Below are 17111 nucleotides of genomic sequence, written 5' to 3' on the forward strand. Positions count from 1 at the left end.
CCTTGTGTCATTATTCATGATGCATATGAATCATGTCTTCACTGATGCATCTTTGTTCCCCATCCTCATCGCTCAGGGTTCAGCCAAGGGTCTGGCACAAAAAATGTTCAAGCTTTAGTCATAGCAATAACTACTACTTATAAATTGCATATTATATGCTGGGTACTTAAATATTTAGAATTTGTCAGAACAGCTCTTCAAAGGAAATATTGTTATTCCTACTTTACAAATAAGGGATGTGAGGCTCAGAGAGGCTAGGGGAAGGAAGTCAGCCTGAGGGGAATTGAATAGTCTGCCAAAGCCACCCAGATATAATAGGGGTGAATGCAGGCATGCCCCCATTCCCTGCTGTCACTCTTTATGGCTTGCTATCCTTCTTTGATTGTCTGCAACAACTAGGCTGAGGTCAGCCAGCTGTCTGAGTGGTCTGGAGACTGGGGGTCCCTATATCATTGCTTGTAAAAAAGATGTAGTCTGGGGGTGCTACCTGCAGATCTGCAGTTGAAGACTTTACTGCCACAAGAAGTCATACAGGAGGCAAAGGGGCATATTCTAGAATGTCTAGTAATTCTGGAGAGGCAATTATAATTTAAGAGTGCAGATTCTGGGAGTTCCCCTTGTGGTGCAGCAGAAACGAATCTGAATAGGAACCATGAGGTTGTGGGTTTGATCCCTGGCCTCGCCCAGGGGGTTAGGGATCCAGTGTTCCTGCGAGCTGTGGTGTAGGTCGCAGACGCAGCTTGGATCTGATGTGGCTGTGGCTGTGGCTGTGGCATAGGCACCTGGGAACCTCCATATGCTGTGGGTGTGGCCCTAACTAGACAGGAAAAAAAAAAAAAAAAAACAAAAAAACAGTGAAGGTTCTGGAGCGAGAATTCCAGAATTCAAATTCTGACCAGGCCACTTAACTCACTATGTGACCTTGGACAATTTACTAGATTGCTCTATGTCTCAGTTTGCTCATCAGTGAAATGGGGGCGATAACAACCGTACCCACATCACAGGGTGGTTATGAGGGTTAAATGAGTTGTTGCACATATAGCACCCAGAACAGCTTCTGGCACCTAGGGAGCACTCAGCAAATGCTGGCAATCTATGAAAAAAAGAAAGAATATTAAAAGATGAATAAGACACAGCTCTGCAAACCAGAGCCTCAGTCAAGTGAGGGACAGCGCCATGGGGATCAAGAGGCAGTAACTAACTCAGCCTGAAGGCAGGGAGGGGCGATGGGGACTTCCCCGCAGAGGGGACCTGTGGCCTGAGTCTCGCATGGTGCTAGCTGGGTGGGCTGGCTGAGGCACTGCTGGAGTGGAGACCCAGAGGCAGAGAGCCTGGGTCTTGAGTCTCGATTAAGGAGTCCTGCAAGAGGGAAGAGGAAGGAGGGAGGCCTGGAGTGCAGAGATGACCATTTGTCAGGGAGAGCTGCTCCAGTGAAAGAGACAAGAATCTTTGCAGCTTCTCAGGCCTTAGCCTCTTCCCACCCCCACTGAGAGCAGAATCTGCCCCGCAGGCCTGGAGGAGATGCAGCCTTCTTGGGCAGCTGACTGGCCCTCAGGGATTTTCATGCTCCCTGAGACTTCCAGTCAGCTGGAGATCTCATTTCCATAAGCATTGAGCTTGCTCTTTTTCCACTGTTAATAAAAGATGTGTTCCCATGATACCTGAGTGGGGGCGAGGTTCTGTTAGAGTGACAGATGGAAGGAGAAAGAACTTGGCCCTGGGGGAGCAGGGAGAAGAGACTCAGAAAAGGGAGCTGGGAAGGCAGACAGCCCACTGCCTGAAGCTGTACCTACTGCCCCAGCTGTCACCAGCAGCCACCTGTGATGCCTCAAATTTAAATAAATTAAAAATTCAGGAGTTCTCTTTGTCTTTGCACAGCAGAGACAAATCTGACTAGGAACCATGTGGTTGCAGGTTCGATCCCTGGCCTTGCTCACTGGGTTAAGGATCCGGCGTTGCCATCCGGTGTCACAGACCTGGCTCAGATCTAGCATTGCTGTGGCTGTGGTGTAGGCTGGTGGCTGTAGCTCCATTTAGACCCCTAGCCTGGGAAACTCCATATGCCACAGGTGCAGACCTAAAAAAGGAAGAAAAAAAAAATTCAGTATCTCAGTTGCACGAACTGCTTTTAAAGTGCTTGCTAGCTACATGTGACTGGTGGCTACTAGTGTAGATTTAGAACATTTCCATAATTCCAGAAAGTTGGTCAGCAATGTCCTGGAGGCCCTGAAGGGGAGGCGTTTCTTCCTGCTGCCAATTGAAGACAACATAGTAGTTTGCAGGGCAGTGTCTATCAGACACCTTGTCAGAGACTGCAGCCTGTTTGGGAAGCCAGCATCTCTGCTGTGCCTCCTGGGCACAGACAGGCTGAATGTGGAGATACGGCTGCCAAATTTGTTCCATGTGATAAAGGGTAAGGTGTTTGACTTGAGCAATGAGGAAACTGTGAGAGGAGCCACAGAAAATGGCTTTTTATAGAAGGGAGTGTCATCCCAACCCTGCGGCAGAAAGACTGAGGTGGGACTTGGAGCAAGATGGTAATATTGGCTGAGATTTTTAAAGTATAAATATCCTGCTTTTATCTCAAAACTCTAGCAGACACTCAAGAGCTAGAAAATGCATGATGTGCCAGCCTGTCATGTGGAAATGAGAAAAGCTGCTGAGCTGAACATAGGGGTTAAGGGCAGGGACACAGGGGCCAGACAATATTCATGGAGCATCACTGCAAGCCTGGCCCTGTGTTAGGCACTGGGGACAGGAGTGTAGCTAAGACAGACCCTCCCCTTGGGAGTTCCCGTCCTGGCTCAGTGGTTAACGAATCTGACTAGGAACCATGAGGTTGCAGGTTTGCTCCCTGGTCTTGCTCAGTGGGTTAAGGATCCAGCGTTGCCGTTGAAATGGAGTTTTAACTAAAGAACAACCCCCCTTGGCTAAGAAGGCAGCTACAAGCCTTTCCAGCTTTGCTCATCACTATACCACCCTTCTTGTAATAATGTAACAACTGTGTGCCCTCTGTCCAAGCCAGCAGCCCTGCTAATCAGGTACCCAGCATTGCTTATCAGTTCTGCTTCTGGAACCTTGCTTGCTCAGTCTCTTAGGGAGGAACACTGCTTGGGGATGGGGGAGGCCCGGGATGCTTACATGGGAAAATCAAGACCTTGTGGTGTGTAAAAGTTACTGAGAACAAAGACCTGGTGCTCAGACTCTGGAGGTGACTCCTCTGAGCCCGCACCGGTGCTGAATAAACCTTGCTTTTCCATATCTCCGAGTGCTGTTTGTCTCTTCCCGTTGCCACGGTTTTTGCGGTTTCCGCAACACCGTGAGCTGTGGTGTAGGCAGATGCGGCTTGGATCCCGCGTTGCTGTGGCTCTGGCGTAGGCCGGCGGTTACAGTTCCGATTAGACCCCTAGCCTGGGAATCTCCATATGCCATGGGAGTGGCCCTAGAAAAGGCAAAAAGAGAAAAAAAAAAAAAAAAAAAAGAGAGAGAGAGAGAGAGAGAGAGAGAGAGCGACCCTCCCCTGGCTCTCCGCACTGTAAGTGTGAGTATGTGACACAGGGAGGTTCTGGTGCTTAAGGCACACAAAAGAGGTCTGAATTTGTCAAGATCTGGGGTCATAGAATGACCTCCCCGAGGAAGGCATGTCTGTTTGGTTGTGAGGGGGGCACAGAAGCCACCAGATGAGGTGGGGCGTGGGACAGAAGGGGTGGGCGTGGCCAGAGTGCCACCATCCCCCAAGTCTCCCGCCAGGTCTTGCTTGGTGCCAACAATCGGCCCTTGATGGCCAGTCGTGGCTCTAAAGGCACCGTTTCTCTGCGCTGTGCTTGTGCTGGGGGCCGGGGACCAAAACAGGGTGGGAGGGTGAGTCTCCCTTGAAAGATGCTCCCATGGGAGCTGAGCCTTCGGGCTGGGGAGAGGCCCAGCTCTGCTCACCTGAGCTCCCTCAGTTTCCTTGCCATGGGCCAGGGCTTGCTCCGCATGGTAGCAATAAGCTTCTTCTTGTCTTCCACCTGCTCCAGAATCCGGGCCAGTTCCTCCTCAGACAGAGACTCCCCATTGGAGGCGCCGGAGGCCAAGGAGGACGACCTGGAGCAGAGGAGGGGTGGCGTAAAGGAGAGTGAGGAGGAGGTGAGGCTGGGCGGGTGCTCGGTGGAACGCAGGGAGTCCACAGCAAGACACTCCCAGCTCTGACCACAAGCCCGCTCTGCTCAGAACCTCTGCAGCTCCCATCACCTGGCAGAGGAGGCCCCTACTCTGCCCTGTAGCCCAGGGCACCACCAGGGCTGTCCCTTCAAACTCCATCTCTCTGAGTCCTTCTCACAGAGTAAACCCTCCCGCAGGGCTGCCCAACAGAAATATAATGTGAGCCACGTATTGCAATTTTAAATTTTCTAGTAGCCATATTAAAATATTAAAAAGTCATGGGTAGGAGTTCCCGTCGTGGCTAAGTGGAAATGAATCTGACTAGCATCCATGAGGTTGCAGCTTCCATCCCTGGCCTCGATCAGTGGGTTAAGGATCCGGTGTTGCCATGAGCTGTGGTGTCAGTCGCAGACATGGCTTGGATCCTGCATTGCTGTGGCTGTGGTGTAGGCCAGCGGCTACACCTCCAGTTTGACCCCTAGCCTGAGAACCTCCATATGCCGCGGGTGCAGCCCTAAAAAGACAAAAAAAGAAAAAAAAAAGGCAGGAGTAAAATTCACTTTAGTAATGCATTTCATTTAATTCAGTACATTAAAAATTGTAATTTCAACATGTAATCAATGTAAAAAGTATTAATGAGACATTTTATATTCCTTTTGTACTGTCTTCAAAATCTGGTGTTCGTCTTGTACTCCCTGTGGGTGATAATTCAGACATGAAATTTTCATTGAACATATTTAATCTGTATTTGGATTTCATAAGATTTAGTTGAAAGAGTAAGATTCATATATCCAAGTTGTTTTAGACATAACTAAAAGTTTTCTCAAAAATGAATCAATTAACAGAATGTCATTTTCCTTCGACTTTCATGTCTGCATTGACAAATTAGTCTTTTTTTTCCCAGAAGAAATGCTTTGATTTCAACGTTAAGTCAACTTCAAAACTATATCTGGGTGTTCCCTTGTGGTGCAGCGGGTTAAGGATCAGGCATTGTCATAGCTGTAGCTCGGATCACTGCTGTGGCACAGGTTCGATCCCTGGCCCAGAAACTTCTGCATGCTGTGGGCAGGGCCAAAAACAAAACAAAACAAAACAAAAAACAAAACAAAAAACCCCTCACAAACAAACAAAAACAAATAACCAAAACTACATCTGTCCAAGTTAAGAAAACTCATTAACTCTTGTGTTTACTCAGTGGTATTGACAGCAAATTAAAATTAAATTGAATTAAACATTCAGTTCCTCAGTCACACCAACCACATCTCAAATGCCCAGCGTGTGGCTAATGGCCATTGTATTGGACAGCAGAGCTGCATGGAACTTCCAGCTGGAGGGTGTGGTGACCATGGGCTCGGCTGCCACAAAATCCAAATTCTTGTCAGTGCTGCTCACAGCCTCCTTCACTCATAAAAACAGTGAGGTGGCATCAGCAGACAGGGAGTGGGGAGGGGCCGGAGAAGGGTCCTGCCTGGGCAGCCTTCTTAACGCTTTACAAGTGGAAACATCAGGATGTGGGCTTGGGTTGATGGCAGGTTTTAGAGCCCAGTTTGCAGCAGCCTCTGTAAGTTTAGTTTGTAAGCAAGTTCTAAGGAGCAAAGACAGGTCAGAGGAGTGAGATGGAAAGGTGGGGGGCAATAGCTTTTGAATTCTGGAAAGCTTATCTCGCAGGGACTTGGGCCACACCTCACGCACACCTCAGGATCTCTGCCTTTGAGTCTTTGCACAAGGTGTTCCCTCAGCCTGGGAGCACAGGCACTCAATCACTGCTTGTTCAAACTCCACTCGTGTTTCAAAGCCTCACGGAAATGCTTACCCTCTCCGGGGAGGAGCCCTAATGCCTCAGCCCCCAGCAACGCCCTTTTCATCAGACTTCTTTACGTATTTATCCTTTTATGTCCCCATGGCATATGGAAATTCTGGCGCCAGGGATCAAATCCAAGTCGCATCTGTGACCTCTGCCACAGCTGCAGCAACATGGATCATTAACCCATTGTGGCACAGCGGGAACTCTTCTTTTGTACACATACTGCTTTCCGCCTTGTCTAATGATGGCTGATGCCTATGTCTTAGCTCCCCTGCTAGACTGTCAACTTCTGAGGAATAGGACAGGGCATTTTTCATCTCTCTCTGCCCTGCCAGGCACTCAGCCGAACATGGTACAAATGAGTACTTACTTGTATCCCTTACTTTGTGTCCACCATCCAGACAGGATAGGACAGCCCCCCTCTAATGGTCAGGACATTCCCAGGCACGTCAATGATGCATTCAAGTTCTCTCTAAGTTGCTAAGGATACCATGCATCTTTTGCTCTGTTAGCTCATGTCTAGGGACAACCAGGCAGTAGATAAATACCCTATACTAAGACAGGAATGGCTGGCATGGGTGATGGAAGAAACCAGTGGCCCCTTTTGAGGGCCTCAGTTTCCCCTCTGTAAAGCTGGTGGTGTACAGTGGAACACTGAGTGAAGATGTGGGCAAAGAGGGTTTGTTAGAAACCAGTGGGATGATGGGAATTCCCGTCATGGCGCAGTGGTTAACGAATCCGACTAGGAACCATGAGGTTGTGGGTTCGATCCCTGCCTTGCTCAGTGGGTTAAGGATCCAGTGTTGCCGTGAGCTGTAGTGTAGGTCGCAGACATGACTTGGATCCTGCATTGCTGTGGCTCTGGTGCAGGCCAGCGTCTACAGCTCCGATTAGACCCCTAGCCTGGGAACCTCCCTATGCTGCAGGAAGCGGCCCTAGAAAAGGCAAAAAGACAAAAAAAGAAGAAAAAAAAAAGAAACTGGTGGGAGGAGCATCAGCTCTTCACCATAATCCTGCTGTCTCCACCTGTTTGAAAAACCTCCGTCCATTATCAATGGGGATGCGTAAAATATCCTGAGAAGTGAGGCAACGTAAAATGAAAAAGCGAAACAAAAAGAAGGAGATGTCCCATCAAAACTGGTAGCAAAGAATGGAACTAAAGATCCCAACTTGCTGATTCCATAAACTGGCTCTATCCACAAACCCACTTGTGCCAACGGTGATGAACAAAAGTAAACCTCTAAACCTCAAACCTCCAAATCCTAGAATTTCAGGGCTAGTAGAACCCTTGAAGGTCTTCTAGATCAGTGCCACATTTCACAGAGGAGGACGCATGTCAGATTGGGAGGATGGCGTGCCTGAGCCCTCCCTGATTCCCTAATCCAGTTTTGTTAATTTCTCTCAGCCTCTCTTTAAGAGCTGTGGTGAGTCACAAGCTGAAATTCAGGAGAACTGGGATCTTGTTGCATCTTGCCACCATGTCACCTCCCTGCTCAGAGCTTCCACTTGCACCTGAGCTACCTGAGGAGTCTGAGTCAAGAGTGCCCATCTGGGATGGCCGTGATCCTCATCCTGGTTCTGCCCCAGACTGAGAGCTGGGCAGGGGCAAAGAGATGCAGGGGGAAGGGGGTGCCCATTCACCAGGGAGGGTGATACCTGGGCTTCATCAAGGGAGCGAGCAGGGTTGAAAGGAGAGGGAGAGGGTAGATTGAAACGTGCCTGAAACACACCTGTGTTTCTTCAGCTGCTTCCACATCTCCTCCTTCCTCGGCACCTCCTTTTCTCTCTTTGGGGGTGCTCTCTGCTCCCTGAAGGAAGCTTTTCTGTCCCTATTCCTCTTCCCTCCACTGGTCTTCTCCGCTGAGCTTCGCTCCCGTTCCCCCAGCTGCTTGTGGTGCCCCCTGTGCTCTGCCGGCTTCCTCTGGGGAGATCCCGGCTTGGGGCTGCCCCCAGCCCGCTCCTTCTGGCCAGTCTGTGCTCCCCGCCTGCTTGCCACATGCTCGGCTTTGTAAGTCCGCTTTCTTGAAGGTCTTCTCCCAGATCTGTCACCTGCAGGGGCAGAGAATGAACAGTTATGGCGCCAAGGGCTTCAATGCCAGGAAAGCGCCCCCAGCTGTGAGAAACCAGATGTCCAAGATGCTTCCCAGAGCTTATTGGTTCCAAAGGCCCCCTCTTCAGACAGAGTCTCTGGTGTGAGATGGGAGTTCAGGTCTCCCTCCTCTGACTACCTGGCACCCCTACTCTCTCCCCTAAACCTCAGGTAGAGTACACTGATCATAGTCAAATAAAGAATCAGTAGAATCAGTAGATGGAAGGTATGTCACTAGAAATTTCCCAAACTGAAAAGCAAAGAGAAAATAGGCTAAAAAAGATAGACTGGAATATCCCAAGAACTGTGAGACAATTGCAAAATGTGTAACATAGTAATAGGTATACCAGAAGGAGAAGAAAGAAAGAAAGAAAGAAAGAAAGAAAGAAAGAAAGAAAGAAAGGAGGAAGGAAGGAAGGAAGGAAAGAAAGAAGGAAAGAAAGAAAGAAAGAAAGAAATATTTGAAGTAATAATGGCTGCAAATTGTCCAAAATTAATGACAACCGCCAAACCACAGATCCAGGAGGCTCAGAGAACACCAAGCAGGACAAATACCAAAAACTCTCCACCTAGCATATCCTATTCAAACTATAGAGAATCAAAGACAAAGAGAAAACACTGGAAGAAGCCAGGGGGGTGGAAGAAGAAAAAACTTCATTTTACCTAAAGAGAAACAAGGATAAAAATTATATTAGAGTTCTCTTTGGAAACTACACAAGCAAGAAGAGATTGAAGTGGAATATTTAGAGTGCTAAAAAGGAAAAAAAAAAAAAAACAAAACCCCACAGCTTAGAACTTTATCCTTCCAACATGAAGGAGAAATTTATCCTTCCAACATGAAGGAGAAATACAGACTTTCTTAGACAAACAAACATTGAGTAGATTTGCCTTGCAAGAAACGCTAAGTTCTTCAGAGAGAAAGAAAATAATGTAGGTCAGAAACTTGGTACATTGAAAAAAAGAGCTTTTAGGAAGGAGTAAACAAAGATCATATGAAATATTTTATTATTCTTATTCTTAATCAACAGATAAGAGTTTGTTTAAAATAATAATAGCAAAAATTTATTGGATGCTTATAGTTAATGGATAAGTGAAATAAATGACACCAGTGTTAAACAGATGGGAAGGAGGAGTTGGGAACTCTCTGTCATAAAGCACCTGTACTCCCCATGAAGAGGTATAACGTTATTTGAAAGTGGACTTAGTTGTAAATGTATATTGCAAACTCTAGTGCAACCACTAGAAAAGTGAAAAAAGAATAAAATTGATATACTAAAAAAGAAGAGAAACTGAAATCATATAAAATGCTGAATCAAAACCACAGAACACAGAAGAATAAGAATAGGAACAAAAAACAAGAGAAATGAATAGAAAACAGCAACAAAATGGTGAATAGGAATCCAGCTATAAATTTAAATGAAAATAAAACATCAAAATTTGTGGGATGTAACAAAAGGAGTGCTTAGAGAGAAACTAGAGTGTTGAATGCATACATCAGAAGAGACAAATCAATAATATAAGCTTCCATCAATGAAACTAGAAGAGCAAATTATATCCAAAGAAAGCAGAAGAGAAGAAATAGTGAAAATTAGAATGGAGAGCAATGAAATTTAAAACAGGAAAATGATGGAGAAAATATGAAACCACAAGTTGTTTTTTTTAAACGATCAATAATATTGATAAAACTGTAGCCAGGAAAACCAAGGAAAAAATTGAGAAGACACAAATTACTAACATCAGAAATGAGAGTAGTCATCACTATTGATCACATGATCATTAAAAATACAATATAAGAATATTACGAAAAACTTGATGCTTATAAATTTGATAGCTTGGATGAAACATTAATTCCTAGAATGACACTATTTACCAAAACTCACCCAAGAAAAAGTAGCTAATCTGAGTAGGCCTATATCTATTTAAGAAATTGAATCAATAATTAATAATTAAAAAAACAAACAAAAAACCCCAAAGCAGGCCCAGATGGCTTCACTAATGAATTGTACCAAATGTTTAAAGAAGAAATATAATTTCTTTTCAATGTATCCCATAAAATTTCTATTAAGGAATACTTCCCAACTCATTTTATAAAGCTTGCATTACCCTAATACCAAAACTAAACAAAAACATTACACAGAAGGAAAAGTACAGATCAGCAACTCTCATCAACACAGATGTGAACATCCTCAAACAATGGCAAATCGAATCCAACAATGTATAAAAAGAATTAACAGGAAGTTCCTGTTGTGGCTCAGTGGTAACAAACCCGACTAGTATCCATGAGGATGTGAGTTCAATCCCTGGCCTCTCTCAGTGGGTTAAGGATCCAGCATTGCCATGAGTTGTGGCATAGGTTGCAGATGCAGCTTGGATCCAGTGTCGCTGTGGCTATGGCATAGGCCAGTAGCTGTAGCTCCAATTCAACACCTAGTCAAGAAACTTCCTTATGCTGCAGGTGCAGATCTAAAAAGAAAAAAAAAAAAATTTACATATCACAGCAAAAGTGGGATTTATTCCCTAATGAAAGACGGATTCAATATTATAATATCAATTCATGCAATACATCATATCAACATGCTAATGGAAGAAACATAATATGATTATATCAATAGATTCAGAAAAAGCATTTGAAAAAATACAACACCCATTCATAATTAAACCACTCAGCAAACTGAAAATACATGGGAACTTCTTCAACCTGATAAAGAATTTCTAGGAGTTCCTGTAGCAGCGCAGTGGTTAACGAATCCGACTAGGAACCATGAGGTTGCGGGTTCAATCCCTGGCCTTGCTCAGTGGGTTAAGGATCCGGCATTGCCATGAGCTGTGGCGTAGGTTGCAGATGCGGCTGGGATCCCGCGTTGCTGTGGCTCTGGTGTAGGCCAGCAGCTACAGCTCCGATTAGACCCTTAGCCTGGGAACCTCCATATACCTCAGGAAGCGGCCCTAGAAAAGGCAAAAAGACAAAAAAAAAAAAAAAGAATTTCTATAAAAAACCTATAGCTAACATCACACTTAATGGTGAGAAACTATGTACCTTCCTCCTAAGATCAGGAATAAGATGTGGGTAGTCCCTCTTACCTATTCAACGTTGTACTGGAAGTCCTAGCTAATGCAAGAACACAAAAACAAGAAATAAAAAGTACACTTATTGAGAAGGAAGAAATAAAACTGTCTTTGTTTACAGATTACATTACCATTTATGTAGAAAATCTCAGGATACACAAAAACTCTCCTACAAATAATAAGTGATTATAGCAAGGCTGCAAAATATAAAGTTAATGTGCAAAAGTCCTATACGCCAACAATAAGCAAATATAAATTGAAATTAAAAACAAAACATCATTTATATTAGTATTAAAAAATGAAATAAATAAATCTAACAAATTATGTAAGATCTATATGAGGAAAACTATAACTCTGATGAGGAAGTTTGCTTGTCTGTTAAGGATCCAGTGTTGCTGCAGCTGTGGTGCAGGTCACAATCACAGCATGGGTTTGATCACTGGCCCAGGAAATTCCATGCACCATGGGAGCAGCCAAAAAACCCCCCAAAAAACAAAACCAAAAAAACCTCCAAACGATCAAAACTCTGATGAAAGGGAGTTCCCACTGTGGCTTGGTGGTAATGAACCCTACTTGTATCCATGAGGAGGTGGGTTCGATCCCTGGGCCTACTCAGTGGGTTAAGGATCTGATGTTGCTGTGAGCTGTGGTGTAGGTAGAAGATGTGGCTGGGATTTGGCATTGCTGTGGCTGTGGTGTAGGACGGATGGCAGTTCCCTAGCTTGGGAACTTCCATATGCTCCAGGTGCAGCCCTGAAAAAGCAAAATGAGATAAAACAAAACAAAAAATAAACAAACAAAAAACTCTGATGACAGAAATCAAAGAACTAAATAAATGAAGAGCTATTCTATGTTCATAGATAAGAAGAATCAATATTATTAAGTATCAATTCTTCCCAATTTCATCTATAGATTTAACACAGTCCCAATCAAAATCTCAGTGAGTTATTTTGTCAATTTTAATAAACTTATTCTATAGTTTATATGGAATGGCGAAAGATCCAGAATAGCCAGCATAATATTGAATGAGAAGAACAAAGTTGAAAGATTGACACTACCTAACTTTAAGATACTCTAAAGCCACAATAACAAGACAGTGTGATATCAGTGAAAGAATAGACAAATAAATCAATGGTCAGAATAGAAGGCCCAGAAATAGACCCACACAAATATAGCCAACTTCTCTTTGACAAAGGAGAAAAGGCAATTTAATGGAGAGAGTATTTTCAACAAATGGTGCTGGAACAATTGATATCATATCACATGACACCCCCCAAATCTAGACACAGACTTCATACCTTTCACAAAAATAAACTCAAAATGGGTCATAGATCTAAATGCAAAATGCAAAACCATAAAATTCCTGTAAGATAACATAAAAGTAAACCTAAGTGATCCTAGGCTTTCAAAGACTTTTTGGATAAAACACCTAAAGCAGGATCTGTGAAAGAATAATCTGATAAGTTGGATTTTATTACAATTTAAAAGTTCCGTTCTTGAAAAGACACTGTTAGGAAAGTGAAAATAGAAGCCACAGACGGAAAGAAAATGTGTTACAAAACACATACTTAAAGAATTTGTACCCAGATATACAAAGAACTATTAAAAGTGAACAATAAGGAAAAAAAATCTTAATTTAAAACATGGACAAAAGATCTAAACAGATATCGAACCAAAGAAAGTATACAGATGGGAGATAAGCATATGAAAAGGCGTTCACATCATATGTTATCAGAGAACCGTGAAGTAAAACAAGAAGATACTGCTACAGGTACTGGAATGACTAAAATCCAACAGACTAACAGCTCCAAATGCTGGGGAGGACGTGGAGCAACAGCAACTCTCACTTATTGCCAAAAGGAATGCCAAATGGTACAGCCACTTTGACACAGTTTGGCAGTTGCTTATAACACTCAACGTAAGTTCACCCTGCGATTCCGCAGTTGTACTCTTAGGTGTTTACCCCAATGAATGGAAAACTTAGGTTCCCACAAAAACTTGCACAAAATGTTTTACATCAGCTTATTTATAATTTCCCCAAATTGGAAGCCGCCAAGATGTCCTTCAGTGGGGGACTGCATAAACAAACCGTGGTGTAATCATAAAATGGAATACGTGTCAGTGTCCAAATGAAATGAGCTATCGAGCATGAAAAGAGTTGGAGGAACCTTAAATTCATATGCCTGGCTGAAAGAAGACATTCTGAAAAGGCTACATTCGGTACGCTTGCAACTATATTACATTCTGGAAAAGGCCAAACTGGGGAGATGATAACAGATCAGTGGTTTCCAGGAGGGCAGGGGGCGAGGAAGAGAAGTGACTAGATGTAGCATAGGGCATTTTTAGGGTACACTATTTTGTATGATATTGTAATTAGGCATTTGTTAAAACCCATAGATTTTTCTATACTTGGATAAAAAATTTAAAAAAAACCTTATAGAATGTACAACACAAAGTGTGAACCCTAATGTAAACTGTAGACTTTACTTAATACTAATGTATTCATATTCATTCATCAGTTGTAACAAACACACTACATCGGCACAAGATGTTAATAATAGGGAAAGCTGGGGTGAGGGGAGGAAAGATGATTATACATGGGAACTCTGTACCTTCTGTACAAAGTTTCTAGAAATCTAAGAACATTCTAAAAAATAAAGTCCATTAAAGAATGCAATCATTCATCAATGAGAGGCTCCAAGGGACATCACAAGAAGTGTCTCTAAAGATTAAAAGAGCTCTTTTGATGAGTTCCCACTGTGGCTCAGCAGGTTAAGAATCTGATATGGTGTCTATGAGGATACAGGTTTGATCCCTGGTTTTGCTCAGTAGGTTAAGGATCTGGCATTGCCGTGAGCTCTGGTGAAGATCGCAGACCTGGCTTGGATCTGGCATTGCTGTGGTGTAGGCCAGCAGCTGCAGCTCTGATTTGGCCCCCTAGGCTGGGAACTTCCACATGCTGCAGGTGTGGTCATAAAAAACAAAAAATAAAAATTAAAAAAAGAGAATAAAAGAGCTCATTTGATGGGCTTATATCAGTATGTGTTTATATAAACTTAAATATTCCAAAGATCCTAGAAATTAGGTAAACATTTGGCAAATGAACAAATTTATAATGCCTAGTTTAAGAAAAACAAATAGGGAGTTCCCATTGTGGCGCAGTGGTTAATGAATCCGACTAGGAACCATGAGGTTGCGAGTTCGATCCCTGGCCTCCTCAGTGGGTTAAGGATCTGGCGTTGCCGTGAGCTGTGGCACAGACGTGGCCCGGATCTGGCATTGCTGTGGCTGTGGCGTAAGCCAGTGGCTACAGCTCCGATTAGACCCCTAGCCTGGGAACCTCCCTATGCCGCAGGAGTGGTCCAAGAAATGGGAAAAAAAAAATTAAATAAATAAAAATTTAAAAAAAAGAAAAACAAATAGGTCTTTTTCAATTTGTCAGCATTAAATATAATACAAGATTATACTGTTATTCTCCTTAGATATGTTCTTCCCAAACTTATATAGGTCTGTTGATTAAATATGATGGCATTACTTCTACTTACAGTTTAAGTTTATGAAATACCCAAATTTGTGCTTAACTAAATTGATTCATTATTCTGAAAATTTTATGTCAATAGTATTTACGTTTCATAATATTCCAGCTGGAAGATGCGTTTCTAAGATCTATACGTGGAGTTCCCGTCGTGGCGCAGTGGTTAACGAATCCGACTAGGAAGCATGAGGTTGCGGGTTCGGTCCCTGCCCTTGCTCAGTGGGTTAACGATCCGGTGTTGCCGTGAGCTGTGGTGTAGGTTGCAGACACGGCTTGGATCCAGCGTTGCTGTGGCTCTGGTGTAGGCCGGTGGCTGCAGCTCCAATTCAACCCCTAGCCTGGGAACCTCCATGTGCCGAGGGAGCGGCCCAAGAAATGGCAAAAAGACAAAAAAAAAAAAAAAAAAAAAAGATCTATATGTATCTGGAAACCTTGTACTGATATTAGGGTGAGTTGCAATCATACAGAACGTAGCCGTTTCAGAATGTCTTCTTTCAGTTAAGAATATGAATTTAAGGTTCGACCATGTCTTTTTGTGGCTTGACAGCTCATTTCATTTTAACACAGACAAATACTCCATTGTCTGAATATACCACATATGCAGTCACTCATTGAAGGATATCTTGGTTGCTCCTGATTTTTGGAAATTATAAATAAGCTGATATAAACAGCAACTATATGGCATTCTGGAAAAGGCAAAACTGTGGAGACAATAAAAGATCAGTGATGAATTACGGTTAGGATGGCTGGAAATACTTCATAAAAAAACTGATGTTTTATGTAAATTGGTGCAAGCACTGTGTAAAAGAGTATGGAGATTCCTCAAAAACTAAAAATAGAATTACCATTCGATCCAGCAATCCCACACCTGGGCATCTATCCAGAGAAAACCATGACTCAAAAAGATACATATACTCCAATGTTTTTGTTCTTGTTTTTTGCTTTTTAGAGCCGCACCCGTGGCATAAGGAAATTCCCAGGCTAGAGGTCACATCAGAGCTATAGCTGCTGGCCTATACCGCAATCACAGCAGTGCAGGATCCGAGCCGCATCTGTGACCTATACCACAGCTCAGGGCAACACTGGATCCTTAACCCACTGAGCAAGGCCAGGGATCAAACCTGCATCCTCATGGATACTAGTCGGGTTTGTTTCTGCTGAGCCACAAGGGGAACTCCACATGTATTCCAGCGTTCATTGCAGCACTATATACAACAGCCAAGACAAGGAAGCAACCTAAATCTCCATTGACAGAAGAGTGGATAAAGAAGATACTCCATATACACAATGGAATATTACTCAGCCATAAAAAGGAATGAAATAATGGCATTTGCAGCAACATGGGTGGACCTAGAAATTATCATGCCAAGTGAAGTTAGTCAGACTGAGACACAAAAGTCATATGCTATCGCTTATATGAGGCATTTAAAAAAGGATACACTGAACTTCTCTGCAGAACAGATACTGATGCACAGACTTTGAAAAACTTATGATTTCCAAAGGAGAAAGGTTGGGGGGGGATGGGGCGGGGGTTTGGGATGGAAATGCTGTAAAACTGGGTTGTGATGATTGTTGTACAACTGTAAATGGAATACAATTCATTAAGTTAAAAAAAAGAATTGATGTTTACTCTGTGTCTTGAAGGATGAACATAAGTTTGTCAAGAGAAGAAGGGAGTGGAGATAGATGGGTGGTGGTGGTGGTGGTAGCGAGGCAGGGGGATTCTGGGCAGAGGGAACAGGGCTTTGGGGGGCCCCAGTGGAAGTGCCGAGAGGTCTGGGCTGTGAGTGATCAGGGTAGAGCTGAGTCTTGGGTCTGATCGGTACTGGAGTGGGGAGCAGGGAGGGCAGATGCAAGTCTACAGGGGGCTGGGGGAAGTCTGGAGGGAGAGTGTGATACTGGAGCATCTGCTAGATGCTCTGCATCAAAGGATCATGCTGGCAGCATTGAAGAGGCTGTTGATGGTGGGGACACTGATTCCCAGTCCCTGTGGGGCAGGCTCCATGAGCATCTTTGCTGCAGTTGCTTCACTTGGTGTGAAGGCAAGAGGCATCAAATAAGAATCTGACTCCCCCATTAACGATCTCTCCGTCTTTGGGATGTGGTCTCCAGTTGCTATAGTTACTGCAGGGTCTGCTGAGACACCTGGTGTAAACACACTGAAAAGCACTGAGTGTTAGTTACAGACTCAGACGTAGGTCATCGCCTGAGTTTTCACCAATTCCTGCTCTGACCTCTTTTCCTTCTCACCTCCTATGGGAAAGGAGTTTTTGGTAAGATAGTGTAAGAACAAACTTTTCAAATGTAATAACAATTCATCCAAGCTAGGAAGCTGGTCAATATTTGTCAGAGAAAGACAGATTTGTCCTACAGATGCTCTTGCCTGCGCTCTGCAGGTCTTCATCCAGAAACCCATCTACCCCACTAAAGACATGACAGCAAGTCCAGGAAAGTGTTTGTCACCACGGCCATGC

At 43.8% G+C, this 17111-nt stretch overlaps 1 protein-coding gene across 2 annotated transcripts in view; it reads right to left on the bottom strand.

The window, feature by feature from the left end:
* TMC2 (transmembrane channel like 2) overlaps positions 1 to 17111 on the bottom strand; it is a 70567-nt gene that overhangs the window by 49567 nt on the left and 3889 nt on the right. For both annotated transcript variants that reach the window (XM_085003392.1, XM_085003393.1), the window contains exons 3-4: positions 7678 to 7996; positions 3934 to 4086 (exon numbers count right to left, since the gene is read on the bottom strand). In XM_085003392.1, coding sequence (XP_084859518.1) covers positions 3934 to 4086; positions 7678 to 7996 — 472 coding nt within the window. The remainder of the gene's footprint in view (positions 1 to 3933; positions 4087 to 7677; positions 7997 to 17111) is intronic.

The sequence above is a fragment of the Sus scrofa genome, chromosome 17 (genome assembly GCF_054392235.1).
Source record: "Sus scrofa isolate SSC_HxYL_T2T_F1_AM1 chromosome 17, Sscrofa_HxYL_maternal_Yorkshire_Landrace_v2.0, whole genome shotgun sequence".
NCBI classification, from domain to species: domain Eukaryota; kingdom Metazoa; phylum Chordata; class Mammalia; order Artiodactyla; family Suidae; genus Sus; species Sus scrofa.